This window comes from Ceratotherium simum, chromosome 36, assembly GCF_057802395.1.
Source record: "Ceratotherium simum simum isolate JZ-2026a chromosome 36, ASM5780239v1, whole genome shotgun sequence".
NCBI lineage: Eukaryota > Metazoa > Chordata > Mammalia > Perissodactyla > Rhinocerotidae > Ceratotherium > Ceratotherium simum.
The window spans coordinates 2,226,294-2,250,818 of NC_141935.1; the positions used below are offsets into that span (position 1 = coordinate 2,226,294).

The window sequence follows — 24,525 nt, forward strand, 5'->3', positions numbered from 1 at the left end:
AGCCCTGCGGGCAGCACAGCTGAGGGCGGGAGAGAGGAAAGTGCCCCATCCAGGTGGGACTACTTGCCTTCGGCAACCCGGGCTGCTCCTGGAATGGCCAGGCCCGGGACAGTGGCTCTGGCTGAGGGCCACCAGGGGCGGTGACGTTGGGAGCAGTGGGGGCCAGCTGGACCTTGCAGAGTGGTTACACTTGCATGGCTGGGCTGGCCATGCCTTTCAGCAGGTTGCCAGATGGTGGGGCAGTTGCAACTCCTACAGAGGAGTGCGGGACGGGCCCCTCGTTCCGAACCCCGTGCCCCGAGCCAGTGCTGCCCGGCAGGCGACCAGCCTGCCCAGTGTCCTGAGAGCTGGCCTCTCCCTGGAGGGCGTGGGCCGCCTCGTGTCCGGCCTGCCTCACGCCGCCTCTCCCCATCCCAGGTGGCCCTGATGAAGCAGATGCGGGAGGAGCAGCAGCGACGCCGGCTGGTGGAGACCAAGAGGAACCGGGAGATCGCCCAGCTCAGGAAGGAGCAGCGGCGGCAGGAGGTGAGGGCAGCCTTTGGGGATCTCCCAGCCTCCCCGGGTGCCGGCCGCCCCTCCCACCACGTGGCCTCAGCTCTTGCCACCATGAGTGGGAAAGGTCATGCTTGGAGCAGAGCACCGCGTGTCACAGAGGGCTGGCCCTGCAGGCTTCTGGTCCAGCCCCTGTGTTGTCCAGGGGAGGGACGCAAGCCCCAGAGAGGGGCAGGAACTGGCCCAAGTTCACCCACAAGCCAGAGCCAGAAATGTGCAGCCTCCAGCCCAGCAGGAAAGCCCCAGCAGGGCCAAGCCAGCTAGTCCAGGATCCCTCGCCCACGGTGGGGAGGAGAGGCCGGGGACTTGCCTTTGCAGACACAGGGGCCTGCACGGTGACCTCTGGGAAAGGGAGATAAACTCCAGATCCCGTTTTATCAGCAAGTTTTGGCTGCACAAGAATCACCCCGAAACCCAGCTTCGCCTACAGAGCTGGGCAGACCTTCCCGGTCCCAGCCCAGGCAGGCCAGACGTGGTGCCTAAGTGTGGTCCCTGCCCCGCTTCTCTCAGTTTCAGATCCGAGCTCTGGAGTCGCAGAAGCGACAGCAGGAGATGGTCCTGAGAAGGAAAACCCAGGAGGTGAGTGAGGCCCCTTCCCCTGCGTTTGCGTTGCTGCGTTCTCCAGAGTTCTGCCAGGGCTAGAGGGACAGGAAGGGACAGGGGAGGGGGACGGTTCCCCCGTGGCTCCCCCTTCTTCCACTCACCAAACACGATCTTGCAGACCTTGTGTGAGGCCTGTTAGCAGGGCCTTTCTCAGCAAGCGAGCTGAGGCTGGAGGGCGGGTTACAGGTTCTGCTCCTAAATGCCTGAGATGTTAATTTTAAAAAAAGTGGAAGTCTCTTTTGTGTTCATTTTGCATCAGACAGACGCCCTTGGCCCTTTCTCTGTCCTAAGCCCAGGCCAGGACAAAGCAGCCCCTGATTTCTCCCTGCGTGTACCCCCCAGTCTGGGCCTTTTCGTGGGCTTCAGGGTACCCTGCTCACCAGGTCCCTCTTTTCTCGGCCCCCAGGTTTCTGCCCTGAGGCGCCTGGCCAAGCCCATGTCTGAGCGGGTGGCAGGGCGTGTAGGACTGAAGCCACCCATGCTGGACTCGGGGGCTGAGGTGTCGGCCAGTACCACCTCGTCTGAGGCTGAATCAGGGGCCCGCTCCGTCTCCAGCATCGTGCGCCAGTGGAACCGCAAAATCAACCACTTCTTGGGGGACCACCCCGCACCTACTGTCAGTGGCACCCGCCCGGCCAGGTAAGGTGGATGGGTGGTACCCTGGCCTGTGCGGGCAGAGGGGGTAGAAATGTAGGGGCAGGACCAGGAAGAGGCAAGCTCTGGGGAGGTGGCCCTGTGATAGGTCCCCATAGCTGTCAGCTCTGGGTAGGGGCTTCACAGGGGTGCAGAGGTTGAGAGCGGTCCTTTCCAATCCCCTTTGCCTGTGACTCCCAGAAAGAAGTTCCAGAAGAAGGGGGCCGGCCAGAGCTTCAGTCAGGCTGCGAGGCTCAAGTGGCAGTCCCTGGAGCGGCGGATCGTCGACATCGTCATGCAGAGGATGACCATTGTCAACCTGGAGGCAGACATGGAGCGGCTCATCAAGGTGGGGCCTGGTCCTGGAGGAGCTGGGCCGCTGCCTTCCCTCCCGCCCATCTGCTCTCCTCCGCCTGCCCGCTGTCGCTGCTGACTTCTCTCGCTCTCGGGGCCTCTGCTCGTCCCCTGTCCCCCTGCTCCTTGTGCCTGCTCTGGGATCCAGAGGTGCTGGGGGAGCTGCGGGCAGGGCTGGGCAGCAGCCTGAGGCCTCACCTCCGTCTCTCCCCCCACAGAAAAGGGAGGAGCTGTTCCTCCTGCAGGAGGCCCTTCGGAGGAAGCGGGAGCGGCTGCAGGCCGAGAGCCCGGAGGAGGAGAAGGGGCTGCAGGAGCTGGCTGAGGAGATCGAGGTGCTGGCGGCCAACATCGACTACATCAACGACAGCATCACCGACTGCCAGGCCACCATCGTGCAGCTGGAGGAGACCAAGGTGCCAGCCGGGTGGAGGCGGGGGGGGGATGCATGGGTCGTGGCAGCAGCAGTCCTGGGTGACGAGGGGTATCTGCCTCCCGGTCCTAGGAGGAGCTGGACTCCACGGACACATCAGTGGTCATCAGCTCCTGCTCCCTGGCTGAGGCCCGCCTCCTGCTGGACAACTTCCTCAAGGCGTCCATTGACAAGGTAGGCCAGCAGCTCACCTCTTGGGCGGGCCCTGGGCTCCGGTGTCTCTCTGATCTGCCGTCGTGGTGATGCCCGCAGGCCTGGCTCCTCGTGACCTGCCTCACTTACAGGCCAGGGCAGCTGCCTCCCTTCCCAGCCTCTGGTTCCAAGGCTGTAAAGCAAGGGTGGTGACCACACCAAGCTCATGGCTTTAACAAGATGACACATGCAAGGGGTGTGGCGTGGCCTCGTTAGAGGTGACCTCTGTGCTGGCGCAGGCCCGTCCGCAGCAGGGCTGGGCTTGAGTCTGCTGGAGGTGGAGGGAGAAGTGTGCGTGTGTTTGGGGTGGGGCAGCAGGAGACAGACAAACAGACGGCCCGCATTCCACCCAGGAGGGTTTGCGCTAGAACATCAGGTGTCCCTTGGTGTGTCCTGTGCTCCTCTCCTCCCTCCCTGACAGAGAGCTGGCCAGAGGACCAGAGGAGGACATGTCTCCTTCGTCCTAGAGCCTGTGGCCTTGGGGACAGAAGCTGCATTGCGTGCATGCAGTGACTCTGGAGGAGGGCAGAGAGACAGCCCTCCTTGTCTCCTCGCCGGGTCCCCAGTGAGCTCTCAGCTCTGCTTTGTGTCTTCGGGGAAAGTGTCAGTCTGCCAGCGCTGCCATAGCAAAGTGCCACAGGCTGGTGGCCTAAACAACAGAGATTTATTCTCTCGCGGCTCTGGAGGCTGGGTCTGAGATCAAGGTGTCCGCAGGGTTGGTTTCTCCTGAGGCCTCTCTCCTTGGCTTGTCGACGGTGCCTTCTCCCTTCCTGTGGTCTTCCCGCTGTGTCTGTGTCCTAATCTCCTCTTCTTATAGGGACACCAGTCATACAGATTAGGGCCTGCCCTAAAGACCCCATTTTAGCTTAAGTACCCCTCTAAAGGCCTTGTCTCCAAATACAGTCACATTCTGAGGTCCTGGGTGTTACAGTGTCAACATATAAATTTGGGGAGAACACAATTCAATCCATAACTGAGTGTGTCCTAAGGCGACTCCCCTGACATGTGTATATGAGGCTGGGGTGCATCTCAGGTCGGGGACAGGCACAGGGGTGATGTCTGGAGTTAGCGGTTGCCCTCTCAGGTGGCTTGTTGGGAGCAGGTGTCAGAGCAGTGATGGGAGTGCCCGCAGCCCCAGGCTGGAGAGGGTAACCCAGGCTCACTCCCTGCCCCCAGGGGCTGCAGGTGGCACAGAAGGAGGCCCAGATCCGGCTGCTGGAGGGACGGCTGAGGCAGAGCGACATAGCGGGCTCCTCCCAGAACCACCTGCTCCTGGATGCCCTGCGCGAGAAGGCCGAGGCACACCCTGAGCTGCAGGCCCTCCTCTACAACGTGCAGCAGGGTACGGCGGGTGCGGGCAGAGGCCCCGCAGCACCTGGGAACTCCAGGCTCCCTGGTTCCAGCCCCTAGGGAGCCCCTTGCTTCCCCAGAACTGCCCCAGAAGCCCGGTCTGATCCCAGTGGGTAAGGTGCGGGAGGAAGGCGTCCCCTCTCACCCTCGTGCCCTCCCTCCCTCCCTCCTACAGAGAATGGCTATGCCAGCACAGATGAGGAGATCTCAGAGTTCTCGGAGGGGAGGTGAGTTTCCAAGTTGGCAGTGGGAGCGGGTCCCTGGGGCTGGGGTTGAGGGGTGGCTGTAGGGCCCCAGGGCTGAGCCTGGACTTGGGGACTGTTTGGGACCCATAGCTCTAAGTCCCAGAGAGCCAGAGCACAGGCTGTCAGGATCCTGAACACCCTCTGCTTCTTCCTTAGCTTCTCCCAGTCGTTCACCATGAAAGGCTCCACGAGCCACGATGATTTCAAGTTCAAGGTGAGCCCCTGTCAGAAGGCAGACCGCAGGCTGCGGCAGGACCAGCCTCCCCAGGCCTGGTCCCTGCCTTCCTGCGGCTCTGCCCTCAGCCCCAGCCCCAACTCAGTGTTGCCTCCAGCTGGGATGGAGGTCCAGAAAGGATCTAGCCTGGAATTGGGAGGTGCCCGGTGTGTAACCGGTCGCAGCCCATTCCTTCTGAGGTGGGCGGAGGGTGGGAGAAACGGCTGGAGCCGTAGCCACAGGCCCTGCTTTCAACAGCGTCCCCTTCCCCGCCCAAGACTCTACCTCCTGCTCTGAGTCAAAGACGGAGTCTAGACCTCTAGTCACTCTGCGGACAGATGATTGGTTCCACAGGATGGGAGCAGCAAGGAGCGAGTTTTCCTGCCAGCCAGGGATCAGTTATTAGGCTGAACCAAGAAACAGGATTTATTCAAGAGAGAAGAGAGGAAACTGCAGACCAGGCCCAGCAAATTGTGCATAGTTTTGGGGTAAACTGGTGATTGGCTGGTGAGGCAAAGAGCTCAGTCTGCACATTCTGTTTGCATGGTTCCAACAGAGCAGAAAAAACATTTCTGTTTTTTCAGATTCTCCAGAAGCCTTGAGAGACGGTCTCTGGGTGATGTCTGGTTCCTCTACCTTAGGCCAAGGCAGCACCCTTCCCCTGGTTAGAACTGTTGGCTCCCCCTTTCTGTGCCATGCCGTTTGGGCAACTGGTCCACCCCAGTCCTCCCTTCCCCAGGGTGAGCCCAAGCTGTCTGCCCAGATGAAGGCCGTGTCAGCTGAGTGCCTGGGTCCCCCACTGGACATCTCCACCAAGAACATCACCAAGTCCCTGGCCTCCCTCGTCGAGATCAAGGAGGACGGGGCAGGCCTCTCCATCCGAGACCACTTCTACCGGGACAAGGTCTCACGCACCATCAGCCTGCCCACCAGAGGGAGCACCTTGTAAGGAGGGAGCCAGGCGTGGGGGGCAGGGTGGGCGGGGAGCTGGGTCTGGGCCTCACTGGACCCTTCTCTCCCAGCCCCCGGCAGTCCCGAGGCACGGAGACATCCCCTCTGACCCGAAGGAAGTCGTATGACCGAGGACAGCCCGTTAGGTAAGAGCACATTCTGGAACCTGCCCCAGAATCGCCATGGTCTGGTCCTGGGGAGCCTGAATCGCTGTGATGTTCCACTCTCTAGATCATCATGGGCGCTGTTTGATCTGGACCAGTCTGACTAGGTCGTTCAGCTTCCCCCGTGGTCCCTTCCCCACCCAGTCAGGTGTGGGCTCAGGAAACGCAGTCTCCACGGCACCTTGAACTGGGTGGCCACACCTACTGCTAAAAAACGTGATGTGTGCTCGATGTTGGTGGCCTCGTAGCCGCTTGGACTGGTCATTGTACTCACGTGCTTCACCCTGTCCACAACCATGGGGCCTTGGGAGGCTGCAGCCCTTTTGAAGGTCTTGTCATGTGAGAGGAATGGAGATGTTTAAAGAAAAACTGGAGAGCTGGTTGCAGAAGGGTGGGCAACTCCAGCTGGCCAGCCGGTCCCAGGGCCAGGCCCCACAGAGCTGAGGCCAATCACCGGATGCCTCTTTGGTCATCTGGTCCGTGGACTTAATTTTCAAAGAGGTTTGGTGGCCTCCCCCAGGTCACACAGCTAAATAGTGGAAGAACAGGGACTCAAGGGGACCTCTTGCCACCTGCCTGGTGGGAGGGAGGACTTGCTCAGGCTCCCAGCCCCTCCTCCTCCCTGAAGCCTGGGCAGATGCCGGGGCTTGCTGAGGGGTCTTCGTTGTGGGGGGGGTTGCAAGGATACATATACACTTGGGGCCTCACAGGTGTCACCTCACCCCGGCACTGAGAGAACATGCCGAAAATGCAGTGAACTCGTGATGGCTCTCCAAAGTCATCATGACGACTACTGACAGCTTCCCAAAGAGGGGGACCTTGGGGTGTTGGAATGGGGCAGTACAGCGGGGATGTAGGCTCTTCCCTGTGGATGCTGTTGATCCTCATTATCCAAGGTAGTTACATTCTGTTGTCATCGTGATCTCTGACCTGCTGCTCTTAGAGGAATATAGTGCTCATTTCCCACGAGCCTCTGGTCACAACATTGTCACCAACCCATCAGTATAGAACCTTGTCTCAAGTGTGTTTGTGCTTAAAGACTCCTTATTTAATATATGTCGTTGACTCATTCACGTTGAACTCATGGCCAGCAGCCCTATAACTCACTCCTGAACGAAGCTCACCTCACCCCCATATCTTCCCCATAAGGCACGTCACGGCCTTCCTACCCGCAGGAACACCACACAGCACCTCAGCTCTAGGCTTAGGGCCGTTTCAAACAGTGAGGTCACCAACAAAAAGTACAGATATGCAAAAAACGTGACACTAAATAGACCACGAAAGTCACCTGTTTACGCTGTGAGAGCTGGAGCAGGAAGGCGAGTGAAACCTCCTTTGACTCCAGCGGGGATCGTGTGCTTTTGGGGACTCAGATTTTTTGCTGCTCTGTTTGTGTCTGCAAAGAATCACGGGAGCACTGCGAGCATTGATTTTGGGGTTACAAATGCACTTTGACGAGTAGGTGAATCCCCAAATATGGAATCCACAAATGAGGAGGATGAGCTGTTTAAGGGCCTTGTCTGGGAGCTGATGGGGGGTTTGGCTCTGGGATCCCTGCCCCGCGGGCCTTACAGCCGAGCCAGAAGTGGTGCTGCGAGCATGGCAAGTGTGAGCCTGTGGGCACTAACAGTGCTGCCCTCTGACCCTGCACACCAGGTCCGTGGACGTGGGATTCACGCCCCCCTCGTCCCCTCCCACGCGGCCCCGCAGTGACCGTAACGTCTTCTCTCGTCTCACCAGCAATCAGAGCCAGGGCTCAGCACTGGACAAGTAAGAGACAGGCCTGCCTGGGCGGGCACGATGAGGGGAAGGGGCCTGCGGGTGGTGCCACAGGCAGGGCTGGGACAGCGGGCAGACCGAGCCGTGCTGTTTGGGTCCCTCTGAGAGAGGAGGCCCCAACACCCCTCTCCTGGCCTCTCTGCCCTTTCAGTCCTGACCGTGGGCGCTTCCTGTCCCCCAAGTATGCTGGAACCTCAGGAGAGGGCAGGAGGGAAGCCACAGGGTAGGGGGCCGGGGCAGTCAGGCTCCCAGGGGGCCCCCCAGGACTGCCCCCTGAATCCTCCCCTGCTGATGTTGGATTCTTTGATTCTTCTCTGAAGCCCCTTCCTTCAGCTACAGCCATGCCCCCTCCCACCACAGTTGCTCAGACAGGTCCCCGGGGCCCTTGCACACTATCCTAGCAGAAAGAGACCCCCACTTACCTCCGCCTGCAGGGTCAGCTCACCCTGTATTCACAGCTCCTCTTGGACTGCTGTAACTACCACTAGTATGATGGGTGTAGACAGCAAGGCCGTGCGTTCAGAAGGCACCCTCACGCTGCACCCTGCCTCCACATCTGTGATTCATTTGAACATTATCAGCCATGAGAGTTGTCTTCCCCATTTTACAGATGAGGAAGTGAGGCTCCAAGAGGGGCCCAAGGACACTCACCTAGACAGTGGCGGAGCTGGGCCAGAACCCGGGGCTCTGATGCGTGCCGGCACGTGTTCCTAACGGGGGGATGCTGCCTCGAGAAAGGGGCGCCCGTCCTCCATGTGTTCCTCTCTTGGCTCCCGAAAGCTTCTCGACCCTGAGCGGGGACAGTGCTATCCTTCAGGGGAGCCCGGGCCAGAAGGTGCTAGTCCTCGCGCCTGGTGCCTGACGTCAGCGCCTCCCCACAGAAACGCCCGTCCTGGGATCCCCAAACCTACCTTGGCTCAGCTCCCATGGGGGGAATGTACCAAGCCCGGCCCATGCCAACCAGGGCACCCCCTCCATGTCTTTCCAATCGGCAGGTCTCTTTTTGGGAAGGATTGGGGTGGGACTCCAGCCCTCCCAGCCTGCTGGTCTTCCAGGCCTTGTCCTGTCCAGTGGTCTAGGCCTTGGGGCCCATACATGGTGCAGAGCCAGCTCCTAGGCACGGTCCCAGTGGGCTCCCTGGGGACAGTGGGCTTTGTAAATGTCAGTCCCTGAGGAATTGCCGGAAGAAGCCAGCTCCCAGGGAGGGGCAGGAGTGGCCTGGCGTCCTCTGGCTGCAGGCAGGTACGAGCATTGCTGGGGTAGGCAGGTGCCCCCAGCTTCTGCGATGGGGCAGCTGGAGAGCTTGGAACCTGCAAACGGCCCACGAACTGTCCCCCAGAGTGTGGGCTGGCCCTCCCACGCCTCCCCCGGCCCCCTCCTCGCTCCTACCGTGTTAGCTGAGGGACCCCGGTGGCCTGCTCCTGTGGGCGTCCGCAGCTCCCAGGCCAGCCTATCCCCCTCCTCTCCTTCTGTCCACTAGCGCCCTCATTGCTCTGCCTCGCTCCGCTCCCTTGAAGAGAATAACCCGCCCTCTGACCTCCCGCTGCTGCCGCCTCTGCATCCCTGTGTGTTTTCCTCTCTTCCCCTAATCCAGCTAATTTTCTGCCCTCCCAGGTCTGATGACAGCGACTCCTCTTTGTCGGAGGTCCTGAGGTACACAAGGTCTCGTGTTTGCTTCCCAGCTCTCACTCTCTCCTCTCTCCTCCGCCTCCGCTGCACAGCCCGTCCCGCCTGCACACCCCTGTCCTCCGCATGCGACCCCCTCCCCTCGCCTGCCCCTCCTCCCCCATGGCTCTCCTGAGACCCCCTCCTGCCCCGTGGTTCCTCCTCTCAGGACGGCTGCGTGGCCTCTGACCGCTCCGGGCCGGCTGGAGCTGGGGGCTTGGGGAGGGGTGCGCGGTTGCTGGTGGCAGGCCCTGTTCTCTTCTCCTGGTCACCTGGGCGGGAGTGCGGAGCATGGGAGCCTGGGGTCGGCTGGGGCTGAGGTCTACCGAGGGGGATGGAGAACCTGTGAAAGGCCTGGGAGCTGCAGGGACCAGCTGGGCAGCTGCTCCTTGGAGGGTGTCGGTGGCTATGCTCAGGGTCCTGGTGACTTGCTCAGCTCGTGCCAGTGGGTGTATGCTTCAGACCTTGGCTCCAAGAGGGGAAGTGCCCCCTGCCCACATCTCCTGGCACATGGACCAGGAGCGCCAGGAGACCTCCCCTCCCCCCAGATATGACCAGAGGCCAGCCCCCCCAGCCAGCCCAGCCCAGCACCCCTCAGCAAGGAACACATCCTAGGGTTTGGTGGGGCTGAGCCCCCGACAGCTCTCGCCCTGGGTGTTGACGGTTCTGTGACCCCTCCCGCAGGTGGCAAAGCTTTGCCTCCACAAGATGCTGCCAGCCCACAGTCTCTTTCAAGAGGAGGGTTATCTTTCTGATGTTCTTCCCACAGCAGTCTTGGGCTTCTCCTCCGGCTACACAGCAGGGCCCAAATTAGTGTCAGAGCGGGGAGCTGGGGCAGCGGGGCGGGGGACTGTTCATGTGTGTGCCACACCTGGCTGGCAGTTGCACCTGTCTGATGGCCATCCTCGAGGGGGGCCTGGCTGAGTCCGTGGGGCTATGAGATGCACTGCAGGGGGCGGGGGGGCGTTGGTCATTTCGGCTCTCTCTCAGCTACGGTGTTGCTGTCAGGAGCAGCATTCTCTTTGGAAAAGAGCTAGGACGTATTTTCAGCCCTGCAAGTAACTTGGCCAGGACCTTGTTCCAAAAGACCCTCACTGAGCAAAAGATCTTCATCCTCAGGCCTCCAGGAGGCTGGTGTGGCAGAATCCTCACTCTGCTCGCTCTGGATAAGCCTCCTTCCCTCTCCCAGAGTGTTTACTTGGAGCAGGAGGCATTCCTCCAGGGCCATGCAGCCTCATCCCCAGAGGGGCCCAGACATCTCTACCCAGAGCTGAGCTGGGGCCCGGAAGTGATGTAGCCCTTTGGAAGTGACCACGCTGGTCCGAGGGCCCGTGGGTAGGGGCGTGCGCATGTGCACACGTGCATGTAGGAGTCTCTCTGCTGGGGAGGTGCCAGCCGCAAGAGGCAGCCACTGGCAGATGGATATAGTGGGACCGGGGTGCCTGGGGAGTGACAGCCTGAGCGTCCTCCCTCTCTGCACCCCTGCCTCACCCTGGGCTAACCGAAGCAGCATGGAGGAGTCGTGGTTGCTGCGGGAGCCGTTCCAGCCCTGGGGCCTCTGCCCTGCCCAGCTGGGGCCTGGGTGCTCGTGTGTCTCAGGATCTGGTCAAGCAGGCATCAGATGGGACTCCCCATGGGCAGAGCCCGTGTTCCCTGCTCCTTCCAGCTGTGCCTAGCACGGGCGTGCTCCCCTGAATGTGTGCAGGATGGCGGCTGACAGGCTGCTGACAGATAGACCCTCCCCGCCCGCCCAGCCTGTTCCCGGCTCTCAGACCTTGGTGGCGTTTGACTGGAGTCTCCTTCATCAGGCCCTGGTCCCCTCTCCACCCTGTCCCCCTCTCACCGTGCGCCTCGTTCAGCCTGGCCGGGTCTCCCTGGCTGACGGGCACGCCCTCTCTCCCTCTCTCCCGGGAAGGGGCATCATCACCCCCGTTGGAGGAGCCAAGGGTGCACGGACAGCTCCGCTGCAGTGCGTCTCCATGGCCGAGGGCCACACCAAGCCCATCCTCTGCCTGGATGCCACGGACGAGCTGCTCTTCACAGGATCCAAAGGTGGGTGGAACCCAGAACGGCCAGGTAGGGTTAGGGTCTCCCACCCGTCCTGGCTTCCTTTGCAGAGTGGGCTATGAAGGAGATGTGAACACAACGGCGCAGGAGTTGAGGATGTGGGGTCGGCTTGCTCACGACCTTGTCTTGTGTCTCTCTCCTTGGCTCGAGGCTCCCCATCCCAGGCACCCCGGCTGACCAAGCCTTCCCTCGTGCCTTATCTGGTGGCTCCAGGCACTTCCTTCCAAACCTCCCGCAGAAACTCCAGGAAGCTTCTGAGGGGCCCCACCTTGTCTGCTCCTCCCAGACCCCCAAAGCCACCCCCGACATCCACCCCAGCACTTGCTTCTCAGCAGCAGGACCCCACCAAGTCACAATTATTTAGTCACAACAACCAAGTCACAGAAACTCCACAGGCAGAGAGAACAGCTCTGCAGTAGACATGCTAATAGAAGAAAGAGAATGTATACATGCACCTGCCCGGGGGGAAGGGGTTGGTTGTCAATCTGAGTGTGGTTGATTGATTCCAAGTTTTCCCCATAAGATTTGCTCGCCTTCTGTTCATCAATTTTGTCAGCTATTAGCAGTTGTAGGAACAGGCACCAGAGGCTTAAGAATTTTATTTTGGCGCAGGACCCCTTGGCAGTGCTCACAGAACTCTGGTGTTTATGGGGAGTTTGCTGGAGAAACTCTGGTCTAAAGTGCGGACCAGCCTCTCTCCTGAGTTTTCACGTGCACATGCACGCCACATGAGCACGCCTTTCTCTCCGTCAGACCTGAGCTCCTTCCTCTAGACGTCTCTGGACCACGTCCCCCAACCTTGGCAGCCCCTGTATAGGGAGCGTGCATTTCCTGGCCCCTGGTGACTGACCTCTCCCCCTCTCCACGGCTCTCCCCGTCCCTCCCAGACCGCAGCTGTAAGATGTGGAACTTGGTTACGGGGCAAGAAATCGCAGCCCTCAAGGGCCACCCCAACAACGTGGTCTCCATCAAGTACTGCAGCCACTCGGGACTGGTGTTCTCTGTGTCCACCTCCTACATCAAGGTGTGGGACATCCGGGACTCGGCCAAGTGCATCCGGACGCTCACGTGAGTACTCTGGTGTTGGCTCACAGTGGTGGGTTGGGTGCCAGTGCCCAGCCCAGGTGGGCCACTAAGTAGAGCCCAGCCCGGCCATGTGGGCACAGAGGCCCTTACAGGCCTGTGGATTTGGCCTGACTCGGAGGGACCAGGTGGGATCCCTGGGTTGGGGCACAGTGTCCATGGTAGCAGCGTGGTTGAGCCTCGGCCTGCCTGCCCCTGCCTTCATCCCCGTCCCCCGGCCCTGCCCCTGAGGTGTGCAGGCATCGCCCTGTGAGTCTGACAGAGGAGCTGGGCAGACAGGGTGAGACCGGCAGGCGGCCACAGCCTCCAGCGCCGTGCTGGCCATGTGCCTGCAGAAGTGAGCCCCCAGTGTGGTCTGAGCCCTGACCCTGAGAGTCTCAGACAGACAGACACAGGAGACAGCCCAGCCGAGGGCTCCTGCAGAGAGAAACTGTTTCTGAGCAGAAGTATTGCTTCTTCCTTATGTTTACATTGTCAGCTACAATCTGCTAGTTAATTTGATCCTTAAAAAACAGTAAGCAGAGGATTTCTAGGGCAGTGAAACTAATAATTCTGTACGACACCAACCTCGTTATACGTTTGTCCAAACCCATAGAACGCACAACCCCAAGAGGAAGCCCCAGTGTCAGCTGTGGTGTCTGGGTGGTCAGGACGTGTCAGTAAGCTTCATCAGTTGTAACCAGTGTACCATCGGGGGGGAAGCGTATGGTGGGGGAGGCTGGGGGGACGGGAGGTATAGTCACATGTCACTTAACGACAGGGACACATTCTGAGAAACGCATTGTTAGGCAATCTCATTGTTGTGCGAACGTCACAGGGTGTGCTGACACACACCTAGACGGTATAGCCTACCGCACACCCGGGCCCCCGGTACCTGTCCTCTGGGACCACCGTCATACGTGTGGTCTGTCGTTGATGTGTCAAGCGTCTGATGCAGTGCATGACCGTGTGTGGGAACTCTGTGCCTTCCCCTCAATTTTGCCGTGAACCTAAAACGGCCCTAAAAAAATTGTCTTTAAAAAAACAAAATAGAGGGCCGGCCCGGTGGCTTAGCGGTTAAGTGCGCGCGCTCCGCTACTGGCGGCCCGGGTTCGGATCCCGGGCGCGCACCGACGCACCGCTTCTCCGGCCATGCTGAGGACGCGTCCCACACACAGCAACTAGAAGGATGTGCAACTATGACATACAACTGTCTACTGGGGCTTTGGGGAAGAAAAAAAAGGAGGAGGATTGGCAATAGATGTTAGCTCAGAGCCGGTCTTCCTCAGCAAAAAGAGGAGGATTAGCATGGATGTTAGCTCAGGGCTGATCTCCCTCACAAAAAAAAAAAAAAAAATAGAGAGTAAACAGAATGGGTATTATCACCTCTATGTACAGAGGAGGAAACGGAGACTCAGAAAGGTTAAACAATTTCCACAAGACCCAGGCTCAAACTCAGTCTCATGACTGAGTCTTCCGGTCTGTCCCAGCCCCTGCTCAGGCGGGCCGCAGGGCAGGCACAGGGACCCGTCTTCTGCTGGGGGGTGGAGTGGAGCTCGCCCCTCATTCCCGCCCTTGTCAGACCGGAAACTTCCAGGAGAGGCAGTTGCTCCTGTCCAGCAGTCAGGGAAGGCTTCCTGGAAGAAGTGGGTTACTGGCCTGGCCTGAGTGCGATTTGACTGGTTTCCTGGCCTGTGCAGATGGACCACTTTGATCTCTGACCTTGCGTCTTCTCCTCGTGGGCAGGTCCTCAGGCCAGGTGACCTCAGGTGACGCCTGTGCCGCCACATCCACCCGCGCCATCACCAGTGCTCAGGGAGAGCACCAGATCAACCAGATCGCCCTCAGCCCTTCGGGCACCATGCTGTACGCAGCCTCAGGCAACGCCGTCCGCATCTGGGAGCTCAGCAGGTCAGGGGGTGCCTGGGCAGGGGCAGGGGGTTGGCATGGCTGAGGGCGCGCACGCGGGTCTCAGCTTGGGGCAACCTCCCCAGCGCTGCGGGACCTCTGCTGCTCCTCTGCCCAAGACCCCTGGGATGCGCAGCTTATGTCTAGGTTCTCGCTCTTGCTCCAGGGGAGGAAGGACCCCACCGGACATATTTATTCCAGGGCAGACCCCACCCCAACCAGGCTCCCCTCTGACCCACCTGCCCCAGCTGCGCCTCTCCCTCCGCAGGTTCCAGCCTGTTGGCAAGCTGACCGGCCACATCGGCCCTGTGATGTGCCTGACAGTCACCCAGACCGCCAGCCAGCACGACTTGGTGGTGACCGGCTCGAAGGACCACTACGTTAAGGTACCAGGGAAGCCGCAGCCCCGAAGCCTCAGGGGACCGTTCCCAGGGTGTCCCCCACTCCCCCACCTCCCTGCTCTGTGGCCTTGGGGGCACTCATGGAAATAATGAGACTTCTGGGCATTTGTACTGAAGAAATCCCTCCACAGAGCGAGAATGTGTGTGCAGACTGTAGGATTGCAGAGTTATCTTGTAAATGGTGAAAATTAGAAAGAACCTGAATGTCTTGGGTAGAATAACGGTCTGTAAATGAGGGAAAAACCACTGAACGGGACGCAGTGTGACTGTTAACAGGCTGAATAAGAAAACAAAACATGAAGGTACAAACAGCACTGATCTTGTTTGCTCCTGATTACATCACTGAAAACCCTACTTCACAACTGGAAACGCAGGGTATAAAAGGGGCAGAGAGGGCAATGGGTCATGATGAATGTTTTTCTTTAAAGTACAAGTGATGTTATATTTATTTATTAAGAAATAAAAGAATTTTGGGCCAGCCCCGTGGCCGAGTGGTTAAAGTTCTGCACCCTCCGCTTTGGTGGCCTGAGTCTGTGGGCTCAAATCCCAGGCGCAGACCCCCTCCACTCGCCAGCCACACTGCGGAAGCATCCCACATACAAAGTAGAGGAAGATGGGCACAGATGTTAGCTCAGCACGAATCTTCCTCACCAAAAAAAAAAGAAAGAAAGAATTTTAAAGGGAGGGTCACACCCCACACCCACCTTTCTCTAAGCAGCCACATGCTGAGCTGTGGGGTCCCCCTGTGTTAACTGAAGGCGGTCTCCCTGTCCCCATGGGAAGGTAGAGACATGAGCTTTCAGCGTCTTCAGTCCTCCGGAGAAGCGCACCCCTCCAGGCGGTGCTGTGTCCAGGGCGGGTGGCTGGCCCTGGCCTCTCCATGCTCCCTCCAGCCCTTCCACCCGCAGATGTTCGAGCTGGGGGAGTGCGTGACGGGCACCATCGGCCCCACCCACAACTTCGAGCCCCCCCACTACGATGGCATCGAGTGTCTTGCCATCCAAGGAGACATCCTGTTCAGTGGCTCCCGGGATAACGGCATCAAGAAGTGGGACCTGGAGCAGCAGGAGCTCATCCAGGTGTGGTGGCAAGAGGGGGAGGGTGGGCCGGGGCGACATGGCTCCCCCAGCCCAGGCGGGGCCGTGGGGACCCTGGGTCTCGGGTCAGAGCTCCCCAGCCCGCCTGTTCTGCACCCCATATCTCCTCTGTGTCTACCCACCCTTGCCTGCAGCCTCTCCTGATTCCACCTCCCTCTCTAATGCACCTGCTCTCAGCCCCTGGGTTTGGTGTGAAGCTGTCACTGTGTTCCCTTTCCCAGAGCACTTGCGTGTCCCTCTGACCCCTCAGAAGGCTGCAGAGTTCCCCACCAGTGCAGTATCTTAGGTTTGAGCCTGGGAGGGGGCCAAAGAACCTGTCTCTGAGTCCCTGCCGTCCCCAGCACAGGCCTGGCTCCTGGGACCTGTGATGGCTGCCTGCCCACGGACTCTAGAGGCAGAGGGGAGCCTGGTCACAGTCCTCCGTGTGTGCGTGCAGGGTCCCCTCCCAGCTTCTCCCTCCTCAGCACCTCCCCCAGCCCTCACCAGCCCCGCTCCTCCCGCAGCAAATCCCCAATGCACACAAGGACTGGGTGTGCGCCCTGGCCTTCGTCCCGGGCCGCCCCATGCTGCTGAGCGCCTGCCGGGCGGGCGTCATCAAGGTCTGGAACGTGGACAACTTCACGCCCATCGGGGAGATCAAGGGCCACGACAGCCCCATCAACGCCATCTGCACCAATGCCAAGCACATCTTCACTGCCTCCAGGTGGGTGCCGCGGCAGTCTGCTCATGTTCCCCACCCTCCCCCGGCATGGGCGGGGCAGGCCGGGGAGCCTCCAGGCCCCTGCCACTGTCCCCATGGTGCCCGCCAGCCCGTGCAGCCTTCATGGAGTGCCCGCCAGGGGCAGGGGAGCAGGAAGGTGCTGGGCCCCAGGCCGGGACTCACCCCCTTGTCTCCAAGCCTCTCCTGCCCCCCATACAGCAGTCCCCTGTCCAGGTGTCTCAGACCGCAGAGCAGCCCTGCCGCCCCTGGACCCCTCCCTCCAGCCCCAGCCCTGGCCCTGTCCAGGGGCTGCACAGGCCCTCTGTCCCCCGGGAGCTACTCAGAGGGCTGTCTTCTTTTTCCTTCCTGTTCCGACCGTCTCCCTTCTCTCCCCTCCCCGTCTCCTCCTGCCTCTCCTCTCTGCCTGTCCCTCTCTCCCGCACAGTGACTGCCGGGTAAAGTTGTGGAATTACGTCCCTGGACTCACCCCCTGCCTTCCTCGCCGGGTCCTGGCCATAAAGGGCCGCGCCACCACCCTGCCCTGACCCTCCCCCCGCCCCTCACTCTCCTCTCTCTTCTCCCTCTTTCTCCACTTCGGTCTGAGCTGCTTCTCGACGGTAGGAGACGATTTTACTCCTCCCTGCTCTCCCTTCCTGTCCGCCTGGCCCAGAGAGACTGCCCTGCCCGCCTCACCCTCCCCTTCCAAGCATGCGCAGTGGGACAGGCCCCCAGGAGAGGGGTGCCAGGTAGCAGAAAGCAGAGGGGACGAAACAAAACATCAACAACCAAGAAAACCCACAACAAGAATCCTTTGGGCCTTTGAGACGCGGGCCTCTCCCTCTGCCCGGGATGCCTGCCCCTGCGCTCCACCCTGGTCCTGAGCAAGGCCTGCCCCTGGGCCCCCGCTGCTTTTGGGCGGTTGGGGAATCTGGCCCATCCCTTACTCTCGGGGGGTGGCCAGCTGGGCCTGCTTCAGGAGCTGACCAGCCCCTCTCTGTCCTCCACCCCAGCGACCTGACAGTGAAGTTCTGGAGTGTACGGCGGTTACCCAGTGGCCCACCCTGAGCGTGAGGTCAGAGGATGGCCCCTGGACCCTCGGCCCCTGGCAGCCTGGACAGCACGGAAGGGAAGCCGTGGCCGATGGGGCCAGCTGCCCTGGGGACAGAGGGTGTGGGCAATGGGTGTGGCCCCTCCTGCTCTCCTTCCTCCCCCTTGACCTTCCCACAGGGTACTGTCCCCAGTCCCTCCCCTGCCTCGTGGGGAGAGAGCGAGCTTGGGGAGGAAATTAAGCTGTGAAGCCAAAGGGCATTTCCCCCTCATTTCTCTCCCTGCGGCCCCTTGGCCTCCCCACGATGGCCACCTTTCTCCTGCTGAGTTGGCCATGCCCTTCCTTGAGCCTTTGGCCTCAGGGTAGGGGCCCTGTGGGGGCGGTGAAGCAGCCCCAGACCTGCCTCTGAGCCCAGATAGTCCTCAGGTAACCATGGAGACCAGGTGGAGGCAGCTGGGCCCTGCAGTGACCCTCAGCCCTGTGGCCACCAACAGCCATTCCCAGGTGACCCTGGCAATCCCTCGGGGTCCCTTTCCTATGGAGCCCACGGCAGAGCTGCTGGAAAGATTCCCTCGGGGAGGTGGTCAGAAATCCTTCAGTTATTTATTTTATTTTTTATTTTTATTTTTTGCTGTTGCCTCCTGGAAACTGACTTGAAGTTTCTTCCCATGTGTTCTTTCCCTCAGCTCTTGGGGGGAGGGGAACCCCAAAGGGGACCCGCTCTGCCGGCCATCCAGGGCCGCTCCTCGCCTGCTCTGCAGGGGAGGGAAGCGCCCCTTCCCTCTGCAGCTCGGCCTGCCCGTTGTCACCCCGGGTACCATTCTAGCGCACCCCTGACTCCAGGCTGTGATGCTCAGTGCCTTCCTCCCCAGGGCCTGGTGCCCGTGCCGGGCAGCCTTACACCAGCCATGGCCGTGGCGCCACACGTGTCTTCACTCATAGGGTCTTGTGCCCGCTGCCCCCGGAAGGCGGGGGAGCTCCACCCCATGGCCTAGCCCAGGGGCCCCATTCCCACGGTCCTGGCGGGCCGCGTAGGAAGCAGCTCGGAGGCCTGTGTCCACGAGGCCTCAGCTGGACGGTGAGGACAGCTGGTCCCCTCCCCAGCCCGCTGGATTTTCACCCTGAGTGGGCAGGGCGTCCCTCCAACTTCTCTCTCTCTGGCTATTCAGGAGACACGATTTTAAGCCTTAAAAGTGGCACGGGCCCCAGGCGCTCCCTCTTAGGAGGTCAGCGGTGAGGAGGGAGCTCACTGAGTGTGTCTTTTCGAGGGGCTGTGGACTCAATTGCAGGGGTGTTGTGGAATCCTTGTCCCAGCGCCCCCTCAATTTACAGGCCAGGGCCTTGCGGGTGGTTGTGCCCCTCCCTCTGCCCAATCCCACCTGTCCACACTGGTTTTCAGTTGCTGAACTAGTCTTGTGCTTCCTGGCCTCAGTCTGGGGGCCAGGACCCCAGCTCCGTTCAGAAGATGCGGTGACCTCTGGACCTTCCAGAGGCAGCTCTGTGTCTGCCCTGGACACCTCACCCTGTGGCCCGGGTTGGAGCCTGCTCCAGGTGGCCGTGGTGTGGGCCTGCGCGGCACACGGCACACGGGGCAGAGGAGCCGTCTTAGCTGTGAAAGGGAAGACCCCCGCTGGGGCCCGGGTGTGGCTCTCCCCCCTGCCCGGAGCTGCCCCCGAGGCTAAGTCCTGCTGTGGGGGGCCCCTACTGGACGTGGCTGTGAGGACTGGCCGAGCTGACGAACAGGAAGGGCACACCCTTGTAGGCTGGTCTCCTGGGGCCTGGACAGTCTGTCCAGTCTGGAAGTCCCCCCTCCTCCGACCATCCAGGGTGCCGGGCCGCTCCTTTCACCACTGAGAAGCGAGCACAGGTCTGTCCCCTCCCCGACCCTCTCCCCACCCAACAGAAAGTTTCGACCTTGCAACCTGTAAGAAAGACTCCGTCTGCATGACTGTTTACAAGTGTAGAAACACACAGACTGCGCTCCCCCAGGGCCAGGGGCGCCCCAGCCCTGGCTGACTGTCTCGTGCTGCCAGGCCTGTCCCCGCCCGAACTGTGACCTACGGCCTGCGAGAGGTGCTCAGTGTGTCAGCGCCCGTCTCCTGCTGTTCCCGGTGGGTCAGCTACCTCACGGCGGGCTGGCCCTGCTGTCCTGGCGAGTGTCGTTGGCTCTAAACTTGAAGCCCCTCGGGAGCCCTGAGCCGTCCCGAGCTGTGCTCCGGGATCTTCGGAGTCTGCCCGCTCCTTCAGGGGTGTCCCAGGCACATAGGGGGCAGGCCCCCAGTCCACTTGTTGCACAAGCGTCATAAGTGTTGCAAGCACAAAATGGTTGTGATTTGAGCACAGGGGCAGGGCTCATGGCAGGCACCCTGGGCAAACCCGGGCCCAGAAGTCTCCTCCCAGGTCAGCTCTGTCCATGGTTAGACGAGGATGCCCACGTCTGGGGGGCTTGCCCTCACTCAGACCAGGGCTTGGCCCAATTCTGGGACTTGTCATGCTATTTATTTTTCTCTGCCCCTCTGAAGATGTGGGGCTAAGCCACTGCAGGCCAGGCCACGTTGGAATGCCGTGGGCCCAGGAGTAGTGCCCTCTCTCGACCCCATACCCCAGATCTTTGGATGCCTGAGCCCAGGCTGGGTCCCAGCCCTACTGAGCCTGACGAGCAGGGACCCACGTTCCCTGTCTCCTCGGCTGAGCCCCGTGGATGCTTTGGAAGCTGTCTGGCGAGCTCCCTAGATGGAGGGTTCTTCCATCCCCACTGCCCGTGGGCCTCCTCAGTGCAGTCCTGTGCCAGGCTCTGTCCCCAGTATTAACCAGGGCAGTGTTTGCTTTCATCTGAGTGACTGACTCCTCCACGGCAGCCCAAATTCCCCAAGGCAGCAGCTGGAGTTGTCTTTGGAGGCTGCCAAGATGGAAGGAAAGGCGACGAGGCAGAGGCTGGCACACCTATGCCTTTGAGGTGGTTAAGTGCCACCGTCAGCCCCTCGGGAAGGAACATCTGTGGATCTGGGAGTGGTCTCCCTGCCCACCCACCCTCGCCGCAGCCTCAACCTAGAACCTTCCACCCTCGCTTATGTGGCCCTGCTGCCCGCCTGGGGCGGTGTGGCTTGGGCAGAGGGCAGTTTAAAGCACAAAACCACTGCAAGGAGACTGTGTTGCTGGGACTTTCTCACGCCACCCAGCGTGGTGGAGACACAGGCAGGCGGGGCCGCTGTGAAGTCCAAGACGCTCCGCTCCTGCATCACGGAGACCGTCCCGACTCTCGGGCATCCTCTGACAGCCTGGGCTGGGTGCAGGCACTCCCCCTGGCTTGTCTGCCCTGCCTGTGCCCGCCATGTTCACCGTCGTGTTTGTGAGAGCCGAGGGTTACCTCCCACACCAGTGGCGTCTGTCCCTTTGCCATCCCCAACAGGAGACTGCTCGCCGCTCCCTTAGCTTGGCACAGCCTCCTGGTCCAGGCTCAGGAGCGAGGGCTTGGCCAGTGCCCCCCACAGGCCTTCCTGGGCCTGGCCCTCCTCTCCTGGCTCCCAGATCCTTCACTGCCCTCTTATGTGCAAGGACAGACTCTACAGGGAAAGTTCTGTTTCTTCTATGTCATCTTTGTTCTATCCCTCCTGCCATCCCCAGCACTCAGATGAGCCCCCAACCCCCCACCACACCCCAGCCCAGTCCTTTGAACCCATGTCCCGAGGGCCTTGCAGGGAAGCGAGAACTGCTCATGAAGAGCCAAGGGTCAGAGAAGACCCCTGAAGTGAATCAGGGCCCTGCCCTGCCCACCAGCTCTTTTCTAGTGATCACCTCCTGCCCAGGCTGCAGGGTTCATCTGGCCCGTACCCTCTGCTGTGTGGCTAGCACAAGGTGTATATATGTTTTGTACCTCTGTGGATGACTGTACATAGTGTATGAAAGTTATTTAAGCCTCATGCTGTAGATTTCTGTTCCTAGACTGGATGTGTGTGTGTGTTCTAAGAAATTGTCATAAATAAAACGCAAATGACCATTGTCTCTGGTGGTGTGGCCCCTGCAGGCAGCTGACTTGTGGCTAGTGGCCCTTCTTGGGGCGGGAGGTGGGTGGGTGGGGTGGCCTCCAGAGCTGATGAGAGTTTCCTGGGCTGAGAGTCTGGGGCTCGTTCAATTAGGAAGCAGTGTTGAGAGTGTTCCTCCTCTCCAGACTCCATACGCTGCTCCTGGGACAGGCACGCTAGCTGCAGGGCAGGGCCCCAGCATCTGTTGGGTACCTACTTATTCTACTTAATCGAGGCCGGGTAAGGCACCCTTTGCTGGATCTTCACTGCCATGTGTGAGGGGTGGTGTTCTCATCTTCTGAAATGAGAAACATCTCCGAGAGGAAGCGCCTTGTCCAGGACCACAGCTGGTAAGGATGGACAGAGCCAGGACTGACCCAGACCTGCCCGCGCCCAGCACCATCTCCTCCCACTAACATATGAGCGCCTTCCTCGGGGCCTGGAAGACACCGGGCGTGGTGCAGACCAGGCCTGCTTCCTTCTCTGGCCCCTTATGAAGAGAAGACAGATACAAAACGTTCGCAGGAGAACACAGCTCCACAATGTGTTGATCTTGGTTTCTAGATCCACTGCCCTAAAACTCCTCTGCGCTCGGCCTATCCATCCCATTGTCGTCAACGTAAACAGTTGACATCTCTAAGTCTATGAGATGCCAAACAGACCTACAACGTGCTCTTCACCAGGAAGACAGGATCGGCACTCGAACACCGAGCTACCCTCATGCTTGTCACTCGGTAGATTTTGTTGCCACCATTTTTCGGAATTGACGACCCTCTTGTTGTCAATCGCGCTTCAGACTTCCCTGTGTTCCTGAAGTGCGCAGGGTGCCAGGGCCCTACAGCGCCCTGTGTGCAGCTGCCCCGTTTGTGGGTTTAGCTCTCAAGAACACGTTTTTCATAACAGTTTTATTGAGATATAATTAATTCCCATACCATGAAATTCACCCTCTTTTTTTTAGGCTAATGATTTTATTTTGTTTATTTCTGTATCCCCTGTCATGCCTTGTGGCATTAGATGCCGAGCGAATGTTGGATGGTGCCTGCGTGAGCAGGTGAAGGGAAGGGAGAACAGGCCATTGGGAGGCTTGGGTTATGAAGTGTCACTAAATACCTATACCTGGCTTTTCCTTCTGCATCAGCCCTAGACCCCTTTGATAACCACAAACCAGTCCCCCAACCCCGGAGATTCCGGCCCACCCCTGGGCGTAGAGGCCTCGGCTCCGGGGGAGCGGCAATCTGCATCGTCGTCAGCAGCCAAGACCATCGTGAAAACTACTTTCTGATTTCTGTGTCATGAAAACAAGAGCTTCTCCCTTTGCTTTGTTTTCCAAATGTGAAACCAATTGCCTTGTCCACCCCCACAGTCCCTGCTGCTTGTCTAGACCTGCGGCTGTTGACAGCCGGCCCAGCCAGCGGGCTCCCTGAGTCTGTGGTTGGAGGGGCAGGCTTCCTGAGGGCGGTTCCTCCCAAGAGGCTGCTGGTCCTCAAACAAGGGCCTTAGCAAGTGCGAGGGAACCCTGAGCCACCGAGGGAGACGCAGCCCTCAGGCGGGCACAGGAGCCTCCCTGCCCTGGGAAGCAGGGCTGGCTTCTGAGAACGGTTGTCGTTGGCTGGCTGACAAGCCCCACCCGTGTCACTCTCCCGCCTCACCCATGCTCCCCACAGGCCCACCTTATACAGGGTCCTGCCCTGCAGGACAGAGCTCACTGTTGGCTGCGGGAGGTGAGAGCTGGGCGTGGTCGGCTGCAGGCCAGGTGGAGTGTGGGGGTGAGACTGGAAGACAGAGCCCGGGAGCTGCCGCATGTGTCAGGAGGGGGCCCTGGAGCTCCTCCAGCCACCTGGTTCCTCCTGCCACTGTGCCTCTCCCCTCCCCCCCAGAGGGTTTGCCACAAAAGGTGGATTTTCCAGACTCATCACCCTGTATCTTGCAGATGCCCAGGCACTGAGGGGTGGGAGGCAGAAACACGGGGTCAAGGAACATTGGTTTTTACTCTTTAAACGTGGCATGTTGGGGTTTTTTCCCCAGATTATAAGGGTAATATATGCTTATTATAGAAAATTTGGAAGACAAAAGAGTGTGACAACAATAAATCTGTTCAGGACATGAGTTATGAGGTAGCTTCCCAGATGGAGGAAATGGAGTCTCAAATTTGATAGGCACCATTTGTTGTCAGGGCCGGGTGCCATCTTAAAAGATGATAGTTTTTTCCAATCCTCCCAATTCACAGATGAGAACTGAGGCTCAGAGTTGGCCAAGATTACAGGTGACAGAGATGGCCCTAGAATCCGTGACCTCCCCGTCTGGTCTCTTCCCGTTGTGCCCGTTACCCTGGCTTGACCAAAGTGACTCTGAAGTGGGTCCCATGCCAGTGCACTTGACCTGCTGATAGCTTTTTGATAAGATCTATCTTCTGTCATTGCCTGTAGCACAGCCATATTGCATTTTGGAGGACAAGGAAGGGCATGTGTGTGTACAGCCGAGTCCTGTGACATCCCCTTCACCTCCATCTACAACAGGGGCCACTGAAAAGGCCCCTGGTGACAGCTGGGGCCGCTGATGTGGGACCCAGGGGCCAGGCCAAGGTGGGGGGGCGGTGAGAAGGGGCTTCTGGCCAGTGCAGATATCAGTGTGGCTTTAACGCTGGCTCTAGGGTTTGTTCACAAGCACCACCAAGTGACTCCAGCTCTGCGCCCAGGCCGAGAGAATGCTGCGAGCGGTGTGGCCACCGCTGAGAGGGATGAGTGGGTGGAGAGGGCGAGTACAGGGGCTCCGCATGTTCCCGGGGGCTTGGGTGCAGTGACAGAGGCCGGGCGCTGCAGGGCGAGAGCTGGAGCAAGCCGGGGCGTCAGCCTGCAGTAGCCAGAGCTCCAGCTGAGTGAGAGCAGGTTTGGCCAGGGAGAGTGTACTTTTAGGACCTCGGGTTATTGTCCCCAGGCCCAGGTTTTGCCAAGGGCCCAGCTGACTGAAGGTCAGAGGTCACAGGTGACACCCTGGCTCAGAGGTGGGGGGTTGGTGGCAGTGGAAACAGCAAATGACCCTGCATAGACCCTGAGAGTCCTCCAGGGACTGTCAGACAGACCTGGGTAAG

The 24,525-nt window shown here is 59.9% G+C and overlaps 1 protein-coding gene across 4 annotated transcripts in view; it reads left to right on the forward strand.

Moving 5' to 3' along the window:
• KIF21B (kinesin family member 21B) overlaps nucleotides 1-21,417 on the forward strand; it is a 47,711-nt gene extending 26,294 nt beyond the window's left edge. The window contains exons 16-35 of one of the 4 annotated variants that reach the window (XM_087424311.1): nucleotides 418-525; nucleotides 1,063-1,131; nucleotides 1,562-1,794; nucleotides 1,990-2,137; nucleotides 2,361-2,555; nucleotides 2,645-2,746; nucleotides 3,941-4,106; nucleotides 4,290-4,341; nucleotides 4,516-4,573; nucleotides 5,313-5,518; nucleotides 5,596-5,670; nucleotides 7,345-7,458; nucleotides 9,082-9,120; nucleotides 11,048-11,184; nucleotides 12,087-12,267; nucleotides 14,008-14,172; nucleotides 14,438-14,555; nucleotides 15,479-15,649; nucleotides 16,171-16,370; nucleotides 17,378-21,417. In XM_087424311.1, the coding sequence (XP_087280437.1) occupies nucleotides 418-525; nucleotides 1,063-1,131; nucleotides 1,562-1,794; nucleotides 1,990-2,137; nucleotides 2,361-2,555; nucleotides 2,645-2,746; nucleotides 3,941-4,106; nucleotides 4,290-4,341; nucleotides 4,516-4,573; nucleotides 5,313-5,518; nucleotides 5,596-5,670; nucleotides 7,345-7,458; nucleotides 9,082-9,120; nucleotides 11,048-11,184; nucleotides 12,087-12,267; nucleotides 14,008-14,172; nucleotides 14,438-14,555; nucleotides 15,479-15,649; nucleotides 16,171-16,370; nucleotides 17,378-17,432 (2,592 nt within the window). In that variant the 3' untranslated portion in view covers nucleotides 17,433-21,417. The remainder of the gene's footprint in view (nucleotides 1-417; nucleotides 526-1,062; nucleotides 1,132-1,561; nucleotides 1,795-1,989; nucleotides 2,138-2,360; nucleotides 2,556-2,644; nucleotides 2,747-3,940; nucleotides 4,107-4,289; nucleotides 4,342-4,515; nucleotides 4,574-5,312; nucleotides 5,519-5,595; nucleotides 5,671-7,344; nucleotides 7,459-9,081; nucleotides 9,121-11,047; nucleotides 11,185-12,086; nucleotides 12,268-14,007; nucleotides 14,173-14,437; nucleotides 14,556-15,478; nucleotides 15,650-16,170; nucleotides 16,371-17,377) is intronic. The other 3 variants (XM_087424312.1, XM_087424313.1, XM_087424314.1) reach the window with 3 other exon arrangements.
• Nucleotides 21,418-24,525: the final 3,108 nt, after the last annotated feature.